At 34.3% G+C, this 25,035-nt stretch overlaps 1 protein-coding gene across 1 annotated transcript in view; it reads left to right on the plus strand.

Annotated features, from left to right (window-relative positions):
- The window catches only part of LOC134853846 (neurogenic locus notch homolog protein 1-like), a 60,807-nt gene that overhangs the window by 23,066 nt on the left and 12,706 nt on the right, over positions 1–25,035 (plus strand). The window contains exons 10-16 of the mRNA XM_063869789.1: positions 660–779; positions 1,006–1,059; positions 21,870–22,510; positions 22,851–23,230; positions 23,479–23,790; positions 24,124–24,353; positions 24,788–24,922. Of these exons, the coding sequence (XP_063725859.1) occupies positions 660–779; positions 1,006–1,059; positions 21,870–22,510; positions 22,851–23,230; positions 23,479–23,790; positions 24,124–24,353; positions 24,788–24,922 (1,872 nt within the window). The remainder of the gene's footprint in view (positions 1–659; positions 780–1,005; positions 1,060–21,869; positions 22,511–22,850; positions 23,231–23,478; positions 23,791–24,123; positions 24,354–24,787; positions 24,923–25,035) is intronic.

The following is a 25,035-nucleotide window of genomic DNA, read 5'->3' on the forward strand; positions in this document are numbered from 1 at the left end:
TGTGTGGAAAGCCCTATCGCATGGTTCCGACTATGCGATCGCATGGTTCCGACTGGTTCCGAGCTTTAAGGCCAGTTATTTTTGCGAAGTTCGAGGGTCAAAGTTTTTTCAAAGAAAAACACAGAGTGTAGTATTTCAGTATTTATTCCATTTCCTTGCGTTCATTGATACTGGTCACCCTGCCTGGATCAATATTCCCAGTGGTTTTAGCTTTCTCAGAGGAACTTAGTTGAGGATTCAGCACAGCATCAAAAAAAATTAATGCTGCCTGGTATTTATTACTAAAGCTTCAGTGAAATTCTTTGAATATTTGGTGTAGTCATAAACTTATTCGACTGAGAAGAGGAAGGCGATAAACTTGATCTTCCGTGTATGAATTTGATTTTTCAAGTCATAATTTTGATTCTTATTTCAATTTCGTATTTTCTTTCATGTAAAGACCGACAAAAAGCCTTAAAATGCAAGAAAATACGAAAATAAGCATCAAAAATATGACTTGAAAAATCAAAAAGCCTTGAAATGCGTTTGCGAAGTGCAGCTTTCCGTGTTTTATTTTTCAACTTAGATAAATAAGGGAGCATTCTGTACAACTGTTAGACCAATCGAAGATTCTTGTTTTCCATATCTTTCATTGTTGGTCAAAATTAATTGTCTCTTAGGCTTCAACGGAACTTACTGCGAGGAAGACAAGCGATGTAGCAGCAACACGTTGTGCAAAAGAGGCGAGGACTGCATTGAAGAGCCAATCACCCATTTCGGAAAATGCGTCTGCCCACAAGGTTCAAATTTGGACGTTCTAATACTGATGTGCAAAGTTTCGATAACTAATGAAAACAAAGATTTGCTTGAAAAAAAAAGAGTTTTTCAAAATTATAAGCACTTAGCCTTCTAATAAGATTTATTGACACTCGGGTATTTCTTCTACACACACTGGAAAATGTACGCAGCGTAAAGTTGACGTAACTGCCTATTTCAGTTTTCGAATTGTTTTTTATTGTGTTTCAGGAAAACGGTGCGGTGAGATTGAGGAGTATCATGACTACCGAAGCTGCGATAACAGTAAGTTTTGCTATTTTGAGTTCAAAAATTATAGATAGCTGCACATTTCTAAAGTTTTATTTTACTTGCGAGAACAGGTGACTTGCTTGTAATCGGGAATTAGGCTTTTTTACCGAAAGAACTTATCTTAAACACCAGCTTAGTAACTTATCAGCTTAGTGACCAAATTTTGCATTGATTGAAGGAAAAATATATTTTTATTCTTTTGTTTACAAAGGTTAAAACTTATGAATTTCAGAAATTTGAAGTTTTTCATAACGGCATTTTTTTTTTGCTTTCGGCTCAGCTGGAGTTAATGTGGCTCTTTGTGGCTTAGTTACCGCCAGATAAATGTTTTTGAAGACTTAATAAATTTTATTTCAGACTTTATTTTTAGACGTTTTTTCTCAAATAGAACATTATTCCAGACTGAAAATTCTGTAGTTGGGTTTTCCATTTTTTTATTTGTTTAATAGCTTGAAATGGTAAGCTTGTGTGGTATAGCAAGTGGTGGGAAGCTCCGCTCGTCTCTGTGTTTGAAATCTCCAGTGCAAGCATAGCATCGTATGCTGGAGATCAGAAGAAGGGTGAAAATCACTAAATTGAAAAGTATATTTAAATCTACGAAAAATTTCATATACGTTTGTCTCGACTGCTCATCAGTCGAGACAAACGTCTGAAATTTTTTGTAGTTTTAATTTTTTGGCTGTGATTTCTGCCCTTCTGATTGCCAGCTTGCAATGATATGCTTGCGTTGTATCGAAGTTGTTGCGAAGTTTTGCATCACATCTGAGCAGATCTTCGCAACACAGAAGTTTGAGTTATGACTGGGGTGTATAACTCATAGAGTAATTTCGGATAGGGTACACCGTCTGCTCGTCACGCTATCTTATTTTCGGCCGGATAGATTCGTGCAACTTCTTAGTCTAATACCGATCCTAATCTTACTCTTATACTATCTAGTCTCAGGTTGTTTAACTAGTCTCTGCTAGGCTCAATAGATCTAGGGTATACTGGTTTATTGCGGCTGCTGAAGTGCTCGGGAGAGTCCAACTAATTTCTAAGTTAAATTCAAATCTCTCTGGTGCTGAAATTACAAGTAACTTCAGCACTTACAAATAAGTGGGTTGTTAGTTAGATGGATCATGATTGGTTAATATTAAATACTTTACATTGGTAAAACATTTAATTTATCCAATCATAAAATATAGTTTAGATCAGGTTCCACCCATCCGGGTTTTACAGAGTTTTTTAGAACAGTTCTTCTGTAGTTCAAGGATGGATGATGGACGTTGGTATTTGGCGAACATCATTTTTCTTTTGTTTCCTTTTTGTTAAGGAAGTTCCAGGGATCTGGAATTGAGGACACAAGACGTTGTGTTCTTCTTGTGACAACGACTGAGTCTCTGCAACAGCATCAATTCTGGTTTCAGAATGGTTGGCTATGTCAGGTTTTTCTGTTCTTCGGAGAGAACTTCTTTTGTGTTTGATCTAGCTCGGGAATGGCGTGGAGATTGTGCATGGAGGGGATGCCTGGTTACTCGGATCTGTACGTATACTTGAACATCGAGGTGGTCATTGGTCTAGTTCAATGAAGTCCTTTTCTGCGAAGTCAAGTCGTACTCTAAATCCTTTGAGTTGTGATTGTGAGCGGCATATCGATTGTAGTTGGTCATTCTCTCTCGAGTGTAGTGAGGTCGTCTTGTCTTTTGATGTTCGTCCTTGGTGTTGTATTCTGATCTATATATTGCATCATGTGATTTTACATTTTATAAAACTTTTATTAGTTTAATATTTTTTAATAATGATTTTAGTTAGTTGTTTTCACAAAAGCTTTTTGTTTTAGTTTGGTTATTTTGAAGAGTTACTCACCCTTGAGTAGCTCTTATTAAAAATAAAGGTGTGGTCACAAAGCGTGGATGTAGCGCGGTGGGTTAGGCCGGCTATAGAGCATGCTCAGGACGTCCTTTCCTGGTGGGTTAGGCCAGGAGTGGGAGTATGATTTCATGCGGTGTTTGTGAGGGGTCCTGTTATGTGACAACGTTTTATGTTGGGTTTATTGTGGTTTTACTTATGTCTTGTTGGTTATGTACTTTTTCCAAAAAGCAAATTGTTTGTGGTATGGGTTTGTCTTTCGACTTTTTTGTGTTTTATTATTTCTTTCTAAGACTTTGTAATAGTCTTCAAAAGAATAAATTATCCAGTTTTAAACTGGGTTAATCCGGTTTGGGTACCGTTGGTTTCCTTTTCTAAGTCATGCTGTTATTCTATGATTTGTGGTTTGTAGTAAGCTGCGTTGGTTAGTTTTGTTTAGTATATGATTCCTTTCCAACCGGGTTAAAGGAAAGTTTGAAACATGTTATTGTATGTTAGAGTTGTTGAGTGTGAAAACGTGAAACTGAAATTCATTATTTTAAACAATTCTTCGTGGGCGAGCTGTGCGAGTGTGGATAGAATTTCTGTGCGAATGAAAGAAAATATCAAAAGGTTAGTACTGCAATTGCATTTTATTAATTTACTGCATAGAATTTGGAAATTTACTGCTAGTAATGGGGGAATTTTAAGATACAAATTTTCATCATATGTAGATTTATTGCTTTGGGGGAAAATTTTATAAATTAATTTACTGCATTGGTATTATATTTATTTAATTGTTGGTGCAAAAGTTAAAAGGGTCTTAAACAGTTTTGAAGAAGTTTGCTATTTTTTATTTTTCTTTTGTGAATTTTTCAGATGATCGAAGATGAAGGCTAAAAATCTAAAGAAAACATGAATAAAGAATGGTGAGTTTTTTAATATTTTAATTAGTTAGTTATATTCATTTAATTCATACTTACCTGTTAGTCGTCGGGGAAAAAACCGTGGGGGAAGATATCGTGAATTAGTTCTGAAGTTGTTAGTAGTTTAGCTAAGATGCGGATGATATTTTTAGTTTGAAGCAGTGGCCAAAGCAATTGAAGTGCCTTAATAGTGGTTAGTTCTTCAGTGCCTACTGCAAACTCATAAGGTGTGTTTTGGATTAAGTTATATAATTTGTGGTTAAATTTAGTGTTGTGGATGAATTCTAAAATGGGGATTTCTATAGGCTGTACAAACTCGTGCGGGATAAGGAAGGGTCGGGATTCTTCGGCGTTGAAGGTCTTGGTGATGGGGCAGAAAATGTACATTTGGGTTATGGGGTCATAGTTACGAAGAATACCATGAAGGTTAGTATCTTTAATACAATATGTGAAATTTAGGAAATACGGTGAAGTGTATTTTGAATTGATGAATTGAAAGCGATGGTGTGGTTGTCTAGAGGGTGTGTGGAGGTCAAAGTGATTTTGGATGAAACGATAGTAACTGTATGTATGTGTTTGTTTAGTTCGCAACATAATATCGTGTGAGCAGTGTAAATCTCTTTCGTGTGGTGCAAGGAAATGAAAGGTTAGTGAAAAGATTTGGAAGCGTTCTTTAAAACTTTCGTACGCTTGTGTGCTTGTTAGTGCTTCTGAAATAATGTGATCAAACTTTCGGTCGAAGATGTTTAGTGTAAATACATATGGTGTCTTGATGAAAAATTTCTCGGTGATTTGTGGGTTAGCGAAGCGATCATCGTCTAAGAATTGATCTTGGTTAGCTCTGATGATGTTGTGATCGTAGTATTCTAGTGTATATTCATTAGCTCTAGGTGCAGTGTGTATTTTTAGTGATTTTTTATATCCTACGTAAGTAAATTGTCTAGCGGTGAGTGGTGTAGTTAGTCGATATAGCATGTCTTTGTTTCGGTCTATATCGATGGATGTGTTGGTTAAAGGTAAGCAAAGAGGGTTAGTGAAATGATAGTATGAGGTCCAAGAGAGAGTGGGCATTAAAACGTATTCGTCTACAAAGTTGCGTGTTTCGTTAGCGTCATGAGGGGTGTTTAAGGTGTATTGTGGAAATGAGGGTAAAGTGATAGCTAAAAATTCTCTAGTGTTAGTATGCTGGGGGTGGTTGATGTATTCACGGGCTGTTCCTGGTTTTGCTGGGAAAGGATGGTTGGGGAACTTTCTTTTAAAAGTGCGGTAAGCTCTATTAGTGTTGAGTGAGGATTCAGTTGATGTGGATGATGGTGCTAATGATTCAGTATAATTTGAAGAGGGTGTAGGGGGATTGGATGAAGTTGTAGTGGAGGAGATTTGGTTTATGGTCGGGGTGTTAAGGTGGTAGGGTTGTTGTTGGAGGGTAATAAAATTGTCTAGCTCTGGGGAGATTCGGGGGGTGTCTGGAGATGATTGGTCAGAATGGTATGAGGAGTAGGTTGGGGTAACTTGGGAAGCATAAGAGGGTGTCGGAGTGATTGGGTCAGGGTTATTGGACAATATGGGTTGAAAAGGAGGTTGAGAAAAATTAGAAGGGTTATGAAAATTATTGGATGGAGATGGTTCTGAGTCGGCAAATTCGTCGGGGGTTTCAATATTCGGGTTATTTAGCTGTGAAATGGAGTATAAAACTGAAATTTGTGAGTTAGTGTCGGAATTCATGCCTGATGTTACATTGCTAGATGGAAAATCGGGTGGCGGAAAAGCAAAAAGTGGTATTATTGGGATTGAAGAGGTAAGGTTGGTTGGATGGGAATTTGATCGATGGAGTGATCCAAGTTGGCGGCTCATCGTGGGCTAAAAAAATTATTATTTTGAGATTGAAAAGCGGTGGTATGTGGTTGTTCAATAATTTGTTCGTAAGTATTATCATCTTGTGATTGATGTGTCATTATATGTTGGACGGGACTTTGTGATGTGGTGAGTCTAAAGTTTGGATTATGTGTGATTGCTAAATTTCTAAAATTTCGTGGGACTAGGGATAGTGGATGGTTATTTGGTAGGGGTGGTAATTGTGGTGCCGTTGGCTGTGGGTCGACATTGTTATGTTCTTCGTCGTATGTATTTTGTGTTGTTATTTTTGTGTTATATTCTTTTATTTGTGCGTCTAAAAGAATTTTGTTTATAGATGTGGAAAAAATTCCAAAAAATCCTGCAAAAAGTATGCGTGCTACGCTTGCTTGTCTGTTTACTTGTGTGTGTATAGCACATGTATTGTAGATTCCTTTTAAGAGTGAGAAAAGAAATCCAATAAAGTTAAACATTGCGTATAAAATAGTCAATTTTTCTAAGATGTAGTAGGGCCATCCTAGAAAATCTAGGATCTCATTTTTGAGTGTAACAAAGCTAAAAATGTTAATTGGTGATATATCTTGGGGACGGTATTTTTCGCCGTTTAGATATATATAATCTTTAATGTCTTTAAAATATCCGCTATAGTCTTGCGTGTAGATATCGGCAAATCCTGCAGTTTCTGCAAGTTTGCGTAAATTTTGTATTGATTGTCTTTGTATAGTGTCCATTTGTGTTAATAATTCTTGGAATTGTTGTGTTCTAATGTGATGTTGAATATCTGATTTTGAATAGATTCCTATTGATTGTAAGTCTATATTTGGGTTTCGAGCAATAGCGCGAATGCTTTCTGGTGAAAATTTTTTGAGTGATTGCATTAATGTGGGATATGGAGTGAGAAGATAATATTTGTTTTCATCAGGGTTTAGTTGTACTACATTGTGGCTATTTTCTGATCCACATGGGACTGCGGTATCCCAGAAATAGGTTCTTCGTGAAAGTGTATCCACGAAATGTACCTTATTCTTATAAAAGATAGGGATCCTTTTATAACATCGTTTATCTTCAAAAACGTATAGTGGTGATACTTTTTTAGTACAAGTATAAAACCATAAAATGTTTCCTTCGTAGTCTAAAAAATTTGATCTATTTCCTGATAATAAGTATCCTGCGTAGGGTATTTTTAATACTGCTAGTGCAAGTGATTGTAGTATTTGTGTTCGTTCTAATTCGCATAGTTGATGTAGTGTTTCTAATTCGGAGAGTGACATTTCTTGAAAAATGCGGCTAATTGTATAGTCTAGTTTCATATCCAAATGAATATCATAGTGGATATTACCAAAATATGTAGTATTCATTAGTGATAATTCTTGTAAGCGTGTGCTTCTGGTGTCAGAAGGTTTTAGATGTCCACCAGGTTGTCCGTTGCTTTTTTGAAAATTAACTGGTATATAGGATGTTCCTTCGTTTAGAGGATGACCTGTGGCGTATGGGTCGATTTTTACTTTACCAGTGGTCATGTCGAATCCTTTTTCATATTCAACTAATATTTCAGAGTATTGTGTTCTGTGAAGTGGATTCCTGTATTTACATGCAAGTTCTGTTTCTTGATATATTTGAAAACGTGTCAATTTATTTTCTATATTGTCTATGTTTCTAAAATCGGAACTTAGTTTGCGTGATGGATGGACTTGTTCATATGGAATTGATTGTATGAAATATTTTTCGTGAAATTTTATCATACGAGCGTGTATTTTTGCTACTTGAAATGTTGTACATGTGTCTTCGGGGAACCAAACAATTGTTGCTTGTGTTCTTGTTGTAGGGTCGCAATATCCTTGATCATTTTTACAAGGTAGTCGGATTCCTTGATAGATCATTGTATTATCAGATAAATCTCGTGTGAGTTGTATTTTTTCGAGTTGTATTTTCCAATCGAAAAACATTATTTCTTGGTATCCTTTATTTTTCGTGTCTGCTTTGCAGTTTGATGGGTTATTTATACCAATGTGTGGTATCCAATGTTTATCGTGTAGGTCATAGGTTAATCGTCCGTGTGCGCCGTTATACGGGTATTTTTCGTCTAGTTTTATATGTCCTTGGTGTCTTTCAAGTTGTGATTGATGTACAGAGTCTGAAAAAACTTGAAAATTAACTAATTTTCTTTGGGAGTTTTTATTTTGTGTGATGTTTAGTCTAAGTAATTCATTTTTACAATCGTCGGGATTGAGATGTAAAAGACGTTCTATATTACTTTGGTAGAATGATTCATGGTCAAGTCGGTTTTTGTTTCCGTTCGAGACTTGTGAACAATGTACTTTCTTTTCGGAAAATGTTGCTGTGAATTTATAACCTGTAACTGTTGTAGCTCGGGCTTTTGAATAGAGTGTTGCTATTATATCTGTGGTTTCTATAGCTTGTGGTTCTGTTTCACATTGTGATACCTGATTGATTGCATATTTATGTAGTGTTTTTTGTTCATTTTCTTCGCAATCGTAATGTGTTACTAATAAATCTTGTGGTCCTGTACGAGGGGAAGGGTTTATGTTTTGATTTGAGGTTATTAGGAAAAGGGTTTGGAGAAAAATTAATAATTTTAGAATATACATGTGTATGATAATCCTGAGTATGGATTATAAAATGTAATGTAACCAATTGTGTTTTTGGTGTATCTGTCGTATTTGTATATTACTTCAGTAGTTATAAACGGTGGTGGTAGTGATTGAGCTGTTATGTTAGGTGGATTTAATGGGTAGGGATGTTGGGTAATATTATTTAACTTAACTGTGATTTCAAACTTTAATTGTAAACTGTTTTGTTGGAGTATTTGAATATTGTGATCACGGATATCGTTGTGAATATCTTGGCGATATTGTAATCTATTAAGTGCCCAGTTATGAAGGCGGTTACTTTCTTGATGTTGTCCAAATAATGGTGGAGGTGCTGTGAATGTATTCCAATCTAATCTTAAAGGAATATTTATAGATGTTTGTTCTCGATATCTGGCGTCGAGATTATTTGGAAAATTTAAGTTAAAGGGTAGTGGTGAAAATTGACTTATTGATGGTGTTGATGGTAGTGATAATGTTTCTGGTAGTGATGAGGATGTTGTTGTATCCGTAGAAATATCTATGGGGTCATTGACTAAATTTGGTTCACCTTGTGTGAATGAATTTGTAGTCCAATATGGTAGTCGTGATGTTAGGTTTGGGGGGTTAAAGGGATTTTCACGTATCTGTTCAGATGTTGGTGTTGAACCTAAGTAGTCTGAAGGTAGACTGGAAGTGCTTCGTTGTGAAAAAAGTGTAGGAGTTTCTGGTGTGATACCAGTGGTGTTTTCTGGAGTGGTTTGTGTTGGGGATTGAGGTATATCAAAATGAACTCGGGGAGTTTGAAAATTTCTATTTCGTCGAGGATGTATAATTTGTCTATTTATTTCTGCTGTGTTTTGGTTTTGACTAAGGTTTCGTATTCTACTTAGTTCTTGTGGTAGTGTTGGGTAAAGATTATATGTTGGTTCACTTAGGGATGCTTGTCGTTGAACTGGTTCTAGTGGTTCAGATAAACGAGCGTGCCGTTCTTCAAAAGTGTATGGATTGTCTTGAAAAGAAATTCGTGTAGATGTTTGAGGGTTTTGAGTAGTTGAAGGTGGTGTTGGATTATCTTGGGATGATGTCGGTGAAGACTGATTCTGTGACTGTTGGGTAGCAATTTTTGATGGATTTTTAAATTGTTACTTTAGTGGGAAGGTTTATGTTTATTATAATATTCTTCTAAAAAAAGAATTAGAAAAATTGTTGCTAGGGCAAATGTGATGATTGCTTTCTTTATACATTTACATATTGTCAAAATGAGGGATAATAGAAATGTTATGAAAATTACAAACAATAAAAAAATATCAGTTCTACTGAAAATTGTTCGTATCATTTAGACAAGTTGTTAAAATCGTACCTGTGGATATATTCAAGGGTTTTGGAAAGTTGGAGGAATAGTTCAATTATTGTGTAGAAAATTAAAAAAATGTTACAAAAAATTATTATGATTATTAGAAAAGATTCAATGATATCAAAAAGAAATATTATAAAGGCTTGAAGTATTGAAAAAAAATGTTTAAAATTGATAAATATTTGAGCGACTGTTTGAGAGAAAAGCATTTAAGAAATGATCTCTTGGTCGAATGTTTTTTTGCTGTTTGAGGCGATTTTCTAGTGTGGTCGAATTATTTATTAGTTTTTTGACAAGTGGGTTGAGTTTCGTAAAAAATTGTTGGGGGCAATTTTCATGGTGACTGGGAGGTCGTCTTTTTCTTTATTTTTGTTTGTCAAATGATCCGGGGTATGGTGAGATTTTTATACTTTAGGCTAATTAAAATCTTCATTTTGTGACTTTAGGCTAAGTTATCAAATTTGTTTTGGGGGTATTCGTGGTCTGAGTTGGGGAAATATTGTTGATCTTTGGGTTATTAGATAAGGGAGGGGTACGGTATTATGGTGATATTTATTTTAGCTGTCAAGTTGGAGTGGTTTGCTTATTTTTGACCTGGAGGTTGTAAAGTTATAGTTAAAGATGTGCCTGGAGTTCTAGATTATTCGTCTAATTGATCTTAGTTTGAGTTAGAGAAAGTGGCGGATTGGATGAATCCTATTGGTCTATTTTGAACTAGAATTATTGCGTACTTTGTGAGCATGTTATTTTGAAAAATGGAAATGAAAAATGTTACGGAGGTTTCAAGATTGTGAAGTATAGAATGTTAAAATTACTTTTTAAATTCTACTTTCTTTAATATTTTAGATTGGGGGATGAACATTTTGTAGTTTTTACGTGGTTGATTTCGGAGTCTTGTTGTCTTTCTATGTTCTGATTTGTCTATTTCTTCTTGGGGTATTATTTGTTCTGTCATTTTTCTATTTTTTCTTTGTTTTGGAGATTCTTTATGATTTTGTGTATTGTTTTTGGTGGCGGTTGGTTTTGTGTTTTGAGTTTCGGTGGGGTTATCATTTTGTTCTGTGTTTTTTAGATGTGGTTCATTTTGAATGATTTTTAATCCTGTGAAAGAATATAATTGAGTTAATTCGCGGAGTGCGTATTCTTTTGGGTAATAAGGTAATAGGTTGTTTCGATGTTGAACGATTTCTTTTTTGTTTGAGTCGATAATTTTATATGTGACATCTGTGGGTTTTGCAATTATTTGATAGGGTCCTTTTCGGAGGGGTTGTAATTTTTTAGAAATTCCTTTGTGAGTATTAAAATTAGGTATTAAAACAAATGTTCCAATTTTTAAATCGGAAGCTGGTGTAAAACGTGAATTGATTTGTTCATTAATATTTTGTCTTTGTAATAACTTTTTTGTTATTTTTTGATAAATTTCATTGTGTTTTTTATCTCTATTTAAAATCCATTCGGTGTGTGTACCGGAGGCTAATTTAAGAATTTGTGGGTGATGAAAATGATCTTCATCGTGTGTATGTAAAGGTAGGTTATAACAAATTGAGTCTTTATTTGGTTGACAATAACCTTGTGCGTTTTTATGAGAATTTGCTGTAAACATTATTGGTTTGCGTGGCTTTTGGTTAAAAACCATTTCGTATGGTGACATTCCTAAAGTTGTCGTAATTTGTGAATTATATGCTAAGGGAAATAATTTTACATCTGCTGACCATTCGGTATATTTTGTATCATTTCCGTTGATGATACATCTAAGATATTCTTGTAATGAACGGTTCATACCTTCGACTAAGCCGTTTGTCCAAGGTGCATGAGATGTACGTGGTTTGTGTTTAATGTTGTATAAATGACATAGTGTTATTATTTCATTATTTATGAATTCTGTACCATTGTCTGTAACTAAAATTTCTGGTAGTCCAAATTTTGCTATCCAGTGTTCATAGAGTGTTGTGTATGCGTAATAAGCGTTACAATGTGGTACTGGATTAAGTGCTACATAATGTGTAAATGCGTCAACAATTACCATAATGTAGGAGTTTCCTTCTGATGAGGGTGAAATTGGTCCTTTAGTATCAAATGAGATACGATGATTAAAGTATAAACTTTGTCCTTTAAAATCTTGTATTTGTGCTACTTGTTTTTGATTTGGGTAAGGTTTATTTAGCTGACATACTATACAATCATTGCATAGTACTTTTATCCAAATTGGTGCATTTGGGAAGTAAAAATTTTGTATAAAATTTGAATATGTTTTTTCTGATCCAGAGTGTCCTTTAATATTTTGTGTATGTGAAATATTAAAAGCTATAAGAATCATACTTATAGGGAGACAGGGAACTGTGGATTCGTTTAAATTGTATTCTAAAAGGTCTGTAGTTTCATTGATTGTTGTGTTGTTAAATTTGCGAAAGTATCGGAGGAGTGTTTTGTTTCCTAGAATGGTTGAATCTGCTTTGATAGGTTTAGTTTTATATTTGTGCCATGATTTTAGTTGTCGAATTATCGGGTCAAGGTTTTGATATTGTTTCAGTGTTGAAATTGTAATCGTATCTGTTGGGGGGAGAAAAATGTTTTCAACTTCGAATTTAGATAAGGGTATTGTATCAAGTGGGTCGTGAAGGTCAAAAACTTGATTTATTGTGTATTTTGAATCATTTGTTTGTGGTCCTGATAAATTTATTTTATCAGTTAAATCTTCTTTTTCAATTAGTGGAAAATGGTCTTTTTTAGGTAGGTGTTGTTTTGTTCGTTTTTGTTGGGTGTTATTTTTTATCCATTGAGAATATGGAATTGGTTTAAAAGTTGATGTTCCAAGTAGGTCAACTTCATAATGATTATTTTGACAATCTAAATAAAGTGGGAAATGTTGTAAATTATTTATTTGTGATTGTTCAATATCAGTTTTAACTGCATATTTGCATTCTAATCGAGGTGATGTTTCGTTTTCTGCAAGGTAGAATTTTATGTTTTTGGGTATTTCAACTGTTGTTTTTCGTGTAAGTAATTCAGGTGGTGTATTTCGACTTAAGGTGTCTGGTAATGCAAGATTTTTTCCTGCAGTCCAAACTATATGTAAGTTTGGAAACTTCATTAGAATTAGTTGAAATCTGTAAACTCGGTGGTTTGGGTTAGATTTCTGTGTAAAAAGAAAGATGATTGGTTTGTGGTCTGTGAATAAAACTGTGGGATGTTTTGATCCAAGTATCAGAAATTCATATTCTGTAAGTGTATATATTATGGCTGTACATTCTCTCATTAGAGTTGAGAGTCGTAGCTCTGCTTGAGTGAATAATCGAGAATTTGCTGATATTAGGTTCATTTTATTTGTACCATTATGTGATTGTAATAATGCTGCGCCGATGCCAAAGTTCGAAGCATCGCACATTGCATAAAATGGTTGATCAGGGTCTGGAATTGTGTTTGAAATTTGTTCAGTTAAAAGTTTCTTTATTTCTTCGAATCGTGTTTGATGTTCTGTATTCCATTCAAAATTATTTTGTTGTCTAAGGATGTTGTAAAATGGTCGTAGATATAATTGCATTTTATAAACATATTTACTTAAAAAGTTTAACATTCCAAGGAACTCTTGGATTTTCTTTTTATTTGTTGGTGGTTGAAGTTTTTGAATAGCGTCAATGCGTGATTTCAGTGGAGTGATTGTTTTTCTTTCTATGTTATGTCCTAAGAATTTAACTCTTGTCAAAAAGAAATGTGATTTATCGGGGGCGGCCTTCAGATTTTCATTCTGAAGTATTTGGTGATATGTTTCTAAAACTTTGAACATTTCGTCTTTTGATTGTGATTGCATAAAAACATCGTCTAAATAGGTGATTGCGTTTTTCTTGAGTATTAGTGGTCTAAAAATTTTGCTCATAAAGGCTGAAAATGCTGCTGGTCCTATGGATATTCCATAGAATAAGCGGTTGAATTCATATTGTTGGTTTCCGATAACAAATTGTGTTAAACGTCGTGATTGTTCATCTAGTGGCATTTGATTGTATGCACTATTCATGTCGGCGGTTGTGAAGTATTTGCCGTTTATTTTTGTTAAAATAACTTGTATTGGTTCAATGGGCCAATTACATTTTGATTCATCTATGAGTGAATTGAGGTATCTAGCATCGAGAACGATTTTTAATGATTCTCCTTTAGCTAGAATGATAACGGGGTTGATGAATGTGTTGCCTTTTGGTTGTTCTTCTTTATTAACTGGTGATATAATATTGTACTGTTCTAAAATATCGAGTAATCTGTTTACTTTATCATGTAAGTGAATTGGTACTTTACTTGCTCTTTGTTTTTTGAAAACTGCGTCTGGTTTTAATGGGAGATGTAGTGATGAACTGATTTTGCCAACATCGAATTTTGATGTTGCATAGACTGATGAATATTTAATTAGCTGTTTGGCTAATTTTTCGAATTCGTCTTGTGTTATTTGTGAATGTTGGAAATTAAACATTGTTAAAAATTTCTGTTGGTCCTCTGTGTAGTTACTGATGTTGAATGTAGGTTTGAAATATGGAGTTTTTGTGAAATAATCCGTATTTCTGTTTTCGTTACTTATTATATTATTTATAGATAATTCTTCATTAAGAATTGTAGATTGGCAAATATCTAGTAATTGGAGTATATTATTTACGCGATAGGCTTTTTCGTGTATTGGTGATATTGTAGCGTTAGTTTCACAATATCCTAAAAGTCCTAAAGGTAATGTTACTTGGTAAGGTGTGTTGTTATAAACATGTAAGGAAATAATATCTGAATTCGAATTTTTCAAATATTTTATTGAAGAGATTGTAATTTTGAAAAATTTATGAATAGGTTTGAATTCAAAATCTGACATATAAAATTTTTGTTTGTTTTGTTCTTTATCATATTGATGAACTTGTTTTATTGAAAAATTATAGATGTTTCCTGATAGTGGTTTCAGGTGTTTTCTTTGTTGATTAAATATCGGATAAAATTTTGAAAAGAATGGTGGTTGTTTATTTAATCTTTGAAAAAATGTTAATGATGTTTCTTTTGTTTTTGTATATTTATCTTTGATTAATATTTTACTATTTAGTATGTTAATTGTTGGTATATACTTTGAAATAAATGGTATACCAATGATGTTATATTTAATATCAGTAATATGGAATATTTGTTTAAATGGCTTGTTTAGAAGTTTGCTTTGCTCCATTGTTCTGGTAGGGAGGAGAAATAATTGGATTTTTCCGTAGTTTATCAATGTTGATCCTTGTGCTGTCGCTAACTTACTGGAGGTTTCAAGAGGTGTTAGCTTTGGGTGTAAAGTTTTTATTTCATTCCATGTGGGAATGTTTATTATGTTTGATTCTGCTCCTGAATCAATTAAAAAATCTATTTCAAGGTCTGGTGGTTGAAATTCTTTATTTCTTGGGCTTTCTAATAGAAATGGTATTGTCCAAATTTTTTCTTTGGGTTGTTCTTTTTGTATATTTTGATAAATGTGGTTTGTATTCAAGCATTTTGTTTTGGTATTTTTATTGGTTTGATCTGTAGTGTTAATCTCGTTTGTTTCTTGCGTCGTTGGTGTGGAATTTATGGGTGTAGTGTAATGATTTTGAAGAAATTCTGATTGATTTTCATATATGTGTGATGGAAAGGGTTGTTCATATATGACAGATTCATAGTCATTTTCGACTTTTATCATATTGATAGCAAGAGTGTTTTCAGTATCACTTTCTGAATCTGATGATGTACAGTTTATTTGATTAAGTTGTAACGTATCAGTTACTGTGTCATCAATACCTGGGGGGTCTGATGTTGTTTCTGGGTTAGCTTGTACTTGATTGATTTGTCTTTGATGTTTAGGTGTACTACTTCTATGACGATTATTAGAGTTATTGTAGTGATTATTATTCCGGTGTGGTGATTGGGAATAATTTTTATAACGATTATTATAACTTGGGTGTCGATTTTGTGAATTATTTCGCGATCTGTTTTGGTAATTATTGTTTTGTCTGTTATAGTTCGATCTATTATATGAGTTATTCCTTGATCGATTGTTCGGGTAATTCTGATTTCGATTGTTTGAATAACTTCTATTTCTATTATAGGAGTAGTTTCTATTCCTATTGTATGATGAATTTCGTGATTGGTTGTTTGGATAGTTGTTATTTCTTGATTGGGAATTAGATCTAGAAACAAATCGTTGTGTATTTGAATTTGATCTGGAGTAGTTATTTCGACTATTCGGTCTATTGTAGTGATTTTGTGATGAATTATACGTGTTTCTTCGTTCTGGTGATCTTCCTCTATAACTTGAGTTATATGGAGATTGATTTCTTGTATAGCTTGTATTGTTCGGGAGTGGTTTTCCTGAACTGTTGTTGCTGTATACATTTTTGTTTGGTAGATTTTGATCTTTTTTCATGTATTGATAAAATGATTTATTTGGTTCTTTGTATTTTTGAGGTTTATTTTGACTATCTTGCTGTTTTTGTCTACATTCGGAAATACTATGTCCGTATCGTCGGCAATAATTACACCATTTCTTGAAAGATGGTTTGCCTTTAAAGTTCGGGTTCTTTTCGTAAATATTGAGTATTTCAGTGATTTTTTCAACGAGATCTGTTTCTGATTCTTGTATATTATTAATATTAGTGGGAGTCGTTTCAATTTTGTTAACGTATTGTAATTTCAAATTCTCCGTTTCTTCTAGTTTCATCGTGATTTCTGCTTGTTCTAGTTTGTCTACTAGTTTTCTAAAATCTAAATCGGGTTCTCGAATTGAAGAAGGATGGGATGCTCTCTTTTTTATTGCTATTTTCCTTAATTGTGGTGTTAAGGTCATCATTAAGATTTCTGTCATCTTAGTGTTTTTATAGTCGTGTGTATTTAGTGAATATGCTTTTCGAACTAGTGTTTCGATTCTTACTGCTATTTGTTTGATGGTTTCGTTTGGTAATCTGCGAATTTCATTACATAAAACTCTTTGTTGTTGTTTGTTTCTTTCGGAGTCAAACATTTTTGAAAATTCTTGTGTAAATCTTTTCCAGTTTGATTTTATTTCTTGAGGTAGTACTGAAAACCATTTTTGGGCTGCGCCATCTAAGGTTGTTTGTATCAACGCTGTGCGTCGATGTATCCAGTTTTGATGTAGTGGCGTATTAATTGGTTCAGGTCCTATATTTAAAATCAAATTTGCTGTTACTGCATTTAAGTAATCTTCTACAGAGTATTCAGGGTCTGTTCCTGTGAAAACCATTAAAGGTTTGTTTGATGTTATTGATGATCCACCCATAAGGTATGGATTCATTGTCATTTGTAATGATTCAGCTGCATTTGGCATTTGAGAAAAATTTGAAAGTTGGTTTCTTGTTATTTCATGTTGTTGAAGATAATACGGGAGTGGTATTTCATTTTGCATTTGTGATGGTTGATACGAGTGTGTAGTCATTGGATTTTGTTGTTGAATTGGTTGAAAAGATTGTGTATTAATTGGATTTTGTTGTTGAATTGGTTGTTGATATTGTGCATCTATTGATTGTGGAGAAAAATTTCTATGATTTGTACGTGTTTTCTGTATTCCTTGTCTACGATATTCTTGAGTATTTGGTGCAAATATATCTGGTTGTAAGAAATCTTCATCTGAGGATAAATAATCCATTTGATAAGATGTTTGTTTTTTATTTTTATTTTGTTGAAAAAATGGGTAATTTCCACTGCGATCCTGTGGAGGATTTGGTTGAAAATTTGTGGAATTATATTGGGCCGTTGGGTTATCCCAGTTTCGAGGTTTTGTATATTGATTAAAATTCCTTTGTGGTTGATAATTTGTTTTTGATGGATGTGTATAATTATAATTATGGTCTGCAAAGTTGTTTCTAGTGAATGTTTTGCGTGTTTTTGATGGTATTGTCATGGGTTTGTATGTTTGGTAATCCATATGTGAATATTTAGGGGCAACCGAAGGTTTAACGGTTGATTGTAAGGTTACCTGTGTTTGTGAAGGATTTGTATTTCTTGGTGTTGTTAAATTTGGGCGTATTGGTGAAATACTTTGTTGTGTAGTTGTTGTGTGTACAATTTCTTCATTTATGAAGTGTGATGGTGTCTGGATATCTTGTTGAGTAAGATTCCTAGTTCCATTGAGGTTTTCATTGTGTATGACTGTAGAGTTTAAACTATTATTTTGTGTATCGGGTAAAAATGTATTATAGTTTAATGGTGTTGCATCAATTGTTAATGGTATTACTCTTACATAATCTCTTATGTAAGATATTGTACTTATTGCTTGACTTGAGATTGATTGTGGGAAGCTTATAAATGCTGGATGAGACCATTCGGGGTCCCAAACATAATCTGATTGTTCTGTGATAGCGGTATCATCGTTCGAATTTTGGGGTCTAAAATTTTTTCTTGCTTGTGCAATTAAATCAATATTGTGTGTGAAATAATCTATTATGAACCATGCTAAAATTTTTTGTAAATCGTGTTTGGTATGTTGTGAAACGTCGTTTTTCGTGAAATTTTCTTTAATGATGTTTAAATAACTAGAGAGTAGTGTGATTTCATGTCGTACTCTTAAATGTTTAGATGTTTCTGTCGGTGAGACATTTGTTAATGGGAGTTCATTTTCTAATATCGAAATATAACTATATATTAGTGCGAAAACTTCATTGGTGAAAATGGAGTTTGCTCTTTGTGAGTTATGGTATTGGATGCTTTTTATATATTCTGAAAAAACTTTTGAAAATTCTAAATCAAGGTCGTCTGTTTGAATAGTATATGTTCTATTATTATGGTTTGGGGAAGTGAATTCTATAGAGTAGATTCCATACTGTTGTGTTATGTTGCATATATCTTTTAGATAGTGATCTATGATTTGTCTTTTGATTTTTACATCGGGGAACTCTGTTTTACATGGACTGATTCCGGGTTCAAATAAATTTATGAGTAAATTTTGACAAAATATGTGTTGTCCTCTATCAGTATCTGCATCTACTATAAAAGGAAAGATTTCATCATCATCTGGAGTTTCGTCACCTGGGGTGTGCGTTGAACTCATTTTTTCGTTCGATGACTGTTAATATATAATTATTAATGTGTCGAATTGGTTGATTCCAATTGTATAAATGTACTGGTTTGTGTTTATACTGCTTTTTTATTCTTCTTTTTCCTCTTTGTGATGAATTTGAAGTTGTTTCTGAGTCAGAAAAATATAATTGATCGTGTTGTGGGTAATTTTTATCTATTGATTCTTTTAATTTGTAAAGTTCGTCTAAACTGTTGGTTTCTGATTCTGAAAATGCGTTTCGATTTTTTGAAAATCTTTTTCGTGTTATTTGTCTTTGTTTAGTTATTATTTTTCTCTTTAGTGTTTGTCGTTTTGTTCGAATGTATCCAACTGTTTGTGTATGAGGTGTGATTACAAGGTCGTATTTTTTGTTATCTATTTCACAATTGTGTAAAATGATTGTTTGTTTATTTCCTAGGTTTTTAAATGACATAAGGTTTAGAATGACGGATGCAAAAGGTTGTTAAATGATTTCTATTGACTTAAACTGTTAGTTCTTACGATTTTTTGGTTAGCTTAACCTGGGTCTAATTGTTCAGGGTTGGAGAGAAAAGTATATCGATTCCGAAGAATGATTTTTACTTTCTCGTGACTAGTATAAGCTAAGGTGTTAACTTACTTAATCTTACTTAGGGGTAGTGATTGTGTTCAAGGGTTGGAGAATAGTAAATCGATCCACAAGGTTCAGGTATAATTAGAACGCGAGTAGTTCGTTAGATACTATTTTAAACTTACTAAGTCTAAGATTTATCCTGGGTCTGGTAAGAGGAGGGGTCAAGTGAAGGATGAATAACCGAAGTTCTTCACTGTTTATCCTAATTTGAATGATTAGTTTTGTTTAAAAATTTCTATTAGTCTTGGGTTTTTAGAAAGGGTTGGGTAGTGAATCGACGTTTGAGGTCGTTAGACACTAATTAAGTGGGTGGGGGAGAACAAAGTTGTTCTGTTTGATCCAAGGATAAGCCTTGATGATCAAATTTAAAATTTAATTAAGTAGAAAATGATTTAAGATCCAAGGATAAGCCTTGATGATCTGATTTTAAATTAAGTGACTTTAAATTTTAATAAAGTTTTAAATTTGTGTAAAGGAAAGATTTAGTGTTTTGATGATATTAGTGGGTTTATGATTGCTGTTATGTTTTAGGTGATGAAGCTGGAACAACAGGATGATTTATGATTACTAACCATTTATTGTCATGCTACTAATTTTTATTTTTATTTTCCAATAAATATTCTTCAAACATGTTTTGTATAATACTGCAGAGTTTTAGGAAAACGATCTTAGATCTTTTTATCAATCGTTATTGTATAATATTAATTTGTTTAGCGCCTGAAATGATTTTGAAGATTTACTTCAAGGTTTTATGTTTGCAAATGGAAATCTAAATTCATTGCAAGTAGTATTCGAAATATAAAAGTTTGTTCTGGCTTTTGCCGAACTATCATATAACTATACGGCAAGTTTCTACTTTGTCGTATGTCGTCTTTGGTTCGATGTCTTCTTCCAATTCCGGGTAGTTCTATTATGGTTCGGAATATTGGCTCTGATCTATTGAGTCGGAGAGACATTTCAATTAAATTATTGTCGTATAACATTTTGTAAATGTTTTTGTCTAATTTCTAATCTAATTTTGGTTAATTCTAATCTAGTAAGGTCTTGTTCGAGACTTATGGTCGCACCAGATGAGTTATGACTGGGGTGTATAACTCATAGAGTAATTTCGGATAGGGTACACCGTCTGCTCGTCACGCTATCTTATTTTCGGCCGGATAGATTCGTGCAACTTCTTAGTCTAATACCGATCCTAATCTTACTCTTATACTATCTAGTCTCAGGTTGTTTAACTAGTCTCTGCTAGGCTCAATAGATCTAGGGTATACTGGTTTATTGCGGCTGCTGAAGTGCTCGGGAGAGTCCAACTAATTTCTAAGTTAAATTCAAATCTCTCTGGTGCTGAAATTACAAGTAACTTCAGCACTTACAAATAAGTGGGTTGTTAGTTAGATGGATCATGATTGGTTAATATTAAATACTTTACATTGGTAAAACATTTAATTTATCCAATCATAAAATATAGTTTAGATCAGGTTCCAAGTTATTTTTATGGCTGTAAAAAAAGGAAGTTGACGCTTTTGTCTAAATTTTTGTTAATTGAACTGATTTTACTTGAATAAAATCTAGTTTTAACTACAGTCATGTGTCATAGAAGTTACAACTTTTAATTTTCTTGCGATGAAAGAAAAAACAATTTTTTCTCCTCGTTTCTGACTTAATGGATGAAACTATTTTCTAAATATAGCTTATTAAAATGCCGTAAAAAGTTTTCAAGGCGTTATTTGGCCATTTAACTGGAGGGCGTCAGAGAGGTGTTCTTAGTGCCGAAAAATCCCGATAAACAGCCAAAACATTTTCAAATTTTGGACTTAACTTTATTGTTGGAAAACTAAGGATCTAAGCTAGACCCGCATATAGGTTTCACTTCAGAAGGAAAGAGCTAAAAATTTAAGCTCTCTGGCAGAAGTTGACTGAAAATTTAGCTACTTTTTAAAATTAAAATGCCAAAATTTGAATTAGTTGTTATTTTGTAATTGAGTAGTTTTTGTATTACTTTTTTTTGTGAATTGAAGCTTTTATGAGGGCCATGCCCAGTGCCTTAGATTTCCTATGATTACTTTAAGTCCGAAGTACTTTAATGTACGTGCTTCTGCTGTTTTTGGCATTAAGAACACTTCTCTGACGCTCTCTAATTAACTGGCCAAACAACGCCTTGAAACCCTTTACGGTTTTTTATCCGGCTATATTCTAAACAACAGTTTCATCCATTTTTGTCAAAACTTAAACGGTGAATCTATAGCAGTTGTAGAAAAATTGCAGAAAGATTAAAAAAATCCGTTCATTTCATCCCTGGAGTTATTTTTCTTATTTTAAAGCCGCAATGGAACTAGCATTGATTTCTCATTGTCGCAACTTGAACTTGTTCGAGCTCTATGCCACTATTGCATAATTCAAAAAAAAAGTAATTTTGCTGTTGGAATCAGAGGCGCTCCGAACAAAGTTTTTCTTATACAAATTTCGTTGATCAAAATAACAGAATTGAGTAGATTCGCCAAATTTAATTTCAATCGGTTATAAGAATCAATCTAAACCTCGCGCTGATACGTGATACGTAGTCTTTTAAATGATAGTTTTTCAAATACTAGTTTTTTAGACCCTTGTAAAAACGGCGCCGAGTGTCTTAATGGCGTGGATCAGTACTTCTGCGTTTGTCTGCCTGGCTTCCAAGGACACGACTGCTCGGACGAAATAAACGAGTGTGAACAAATTCACGAAATAAAAGCAGAGAATGGATCCAGAATCGAGACGTCAAATCCTTGCGTCAACGGAGGTCAATGTATCGATCGACTTAACAGCTACGAGTGTAAATGCGAGTTTGGTTTCGAAGGGAAGAATTGCGAGAAACTATTGGATCCCTGCAACACAACTTGGGAACAGTCAAAGTTCAGCTTCTCGTATTGCGCAAAACAAACTACTCAAAAATGTAAATCGGAACTGCAAAACGGAGAGTTTGTGGTTGACTGTTTTTGTAAACCGGGTTTCTACGGCAGTAGATGCCAGTATGCCGTGAACCCCTGTTTGAGTAAACAAATTGTTTACGGGGAGTCAGATGTCATTCTACAAAATGGTGTCCTAGATGTTTATGTGTGTGAAAATGAGGGATATTGTACCCCTCTACCTGTGAATGGAGCTGGTCACGTGGGCTCGAGGTCACGAGTGGTCAATGAAACTGACGTTTTTGTTTTTGGTGTGCAATGTCATTGCCGCGAAGGTTTCACTGGAGAACGATGCGAGGTAATTTGCTGCGTAATCAAATCGAAGTACAGAGCATCCAATAACATTTCAATCAATTTGTTTTTGTTTTTTCAACAAGGATAGAATATTAATCAAGTTGTATTAATCTAGAAATAATCAAGGGTTAAAATGTATCTGAGGAAAAATTTGCTATAAACCTCTCCTGGGTTTCCTGTAATCGCTCTTGAAAGGACTGTTCTGTTACTCTGTGTAATTTCGTCTCTTTAGATAGCCACTAATAGCATTTGAGCTCGCAGGAGTTTTTTGGACAGTTTCAAGAATTTACTGATTAAATGAATTTTTTGTGTTATTTTTTCTTCTGACAGGTGCTTCTGTTTAGATTGTTGAGCAAACATGTCCGGACAGCTTTTGCAGGCATAGAGGATCCTGTATCGTGGAATCCCCTGGACAGTTGAAGTGCAAATGCCACCAGGGCATGACTGGACATGATTGCTCCAAGCCAGACGTGGAAGACCGGTCCTTATACACGTGTAAACTCTACTCACAAATATCAGGCAGCAAAATATGCAATAACGGTGGCACTTGTGTCGATAAATTTAAAGCCGATGGTGATTTAGCTGAAGACGAATTCGGTTTTGAGTGCAAGTGTCCCGAAGGTTTCAGTGGACAGTTTTGCGAAAGAGTTGATGATTTTTGCAGCATCGAAGGGGCGAGCGTGTGCAAATATGGAATGTGTGTGAACGACAAAGACAGCTACAGGTTCGTCATGAATTTAATTCGCGCTTTTGAAGATTCAAAGCAGTAGAATGTGCTGAAATATCCGCTCTATTTTCCTTATTCGTTGCCCCCTAACATGATTTTTGCGTAGCATATTGAGAATCCCAAAAACTTTTGTATATGTTTTACTGGTTTTATTTCAAAATTCTGTTTAATCTATTAAAGCTCTATTAAAAATAAATCTAAAAAGGTCAGTTAAATCTTGCCTAAAATGTGACGATATATTTTAGGTGCGAATGTTTCGATGGCTTCTTGGGGGCCAAATGCGACCAGATCACCCCGCGATGTCCTCAAAACAAAGACCTAAAATGCAGCCCACTAGCTGAAAAGAACCCCATCAACTCACTTTTCCTCTGCCTATCTCTGGCTGCCCCTTTGGAACCGGAATGTGCCCTGGATCTCTCAGCTCCTGAGGTCCAGACAAGCGAGTGGTGTCCGAATGAGAGGTGTGGGCATGGGCGACGGGGGGCATATGGATCTACTTGTAACATGACTGCCTTGGGGTCCAAATGTCACTGCGCAGTTGGAAAGAAGGGGGATTAGTAAGTGTTTGTTATTTAAGGATTATTTATTGATGATGTCCGACTTTATTTTGCTTTTAAAGATTCGAACGGAATCGAATCAGATCAAATGAACTTTTTGTTTTATATTTTTTCAAATTTTCTCCGGTAGCGCAGATTTTTTTCACAAATAAGCCCTCTTTGATATTTTGGGCAAGCTTTTCAAGTCATTTTGGATACTTCAAAAAAGTAGATTTTCCTAAGGTTTAAAAATGCGCCTTTCCCCTCCAACCAAATATCTTGGATTCGTCCCTGGTCCTGAGAACAACAAAAACATACATTTTATCCAATTATGCTGAACGAACTTTCTTTCAGCGACTGTTCTGCTGCTTTGAACTTGTGTGACCCAAAATTGGCCCAATGTGACCCCTTGGGGACTCTAGACTGCGTTAAAAGTGTAGCCAATGAGTCGTGGATTGCAGACACTTCTGAGTGTAGATGCAAAGACGGATTCAAGGGGAAGTTCTGCAACGAGACAAATGACGTGTGTTTGAATAAAGACACGTGCAAGAACAATGGGTTGTGCACTGCTTTAGCTGGAGACGGTTTGTAGAAGTTTGATTGATGTTTTCTTGTACATTCAAATCTCGTTTGGCCTGAAGTTTTTTGTTCCTGACTCTTATCAAACAATGAATTCGCTTGATGTTATGCACACTCACCTGCCTAAATATAGACACAACCCCTCCCCCCCCAAAAAAAAAGTAGCTAGTTACAGAATTTCGAAAACATTTTTCTATTAGTTTCTAGTTGCTGTTTATTGGTTAAACTGGCGTCTGTTAGATTTTACGGAAGATTTTTTTCAAATGTTTATAACTTGAAATTCTTGAAGTGAACAATTTGAATAGTCTTTATTCTATTTTTATAGATAAGCACGTTGATTTATTGAACGATTTGATACCAAATCATCAAAAGGAGGTCGATTTCCTTTAAAAAATTGTTATGGGTGTGAACTTAGTTGACTGATCTGAATTCATTTCAGACTTTCGCTGCGCATGTCCGACTGGTTATGGCTGTAAGGACTGTTCATGTCTGGAGATGTGCGACCATAACCACGTGTGTCAGGGACCAGGCACCTGCATGATGGAACCACTTGACACTCCCAAATACCACAATCGTCAGTACTATTCCCCCACTTTGTTTTCATTGTTTCAGTTTAGTTTCAAGGGATTATGACAAGAGGGTTATTATAGATTTGCATCATTAACTGTGCCTTACTTAAACCAAGCG

This window comes from Symsagittifera roscoffensis, chromosome 9, assembly GCF_963678635.1.
Source record: "Symsagittifera roscoffensis chromosome 9, txSymRosc1.1, whole genome shotgun sequence".
NCBI classification, from domain to species: Eukaryota; Metazoa; Xenacoelomorpha; order Acoela; family Convolutidae; genus Symsagittifera; species Symsagittifera roscoffensis.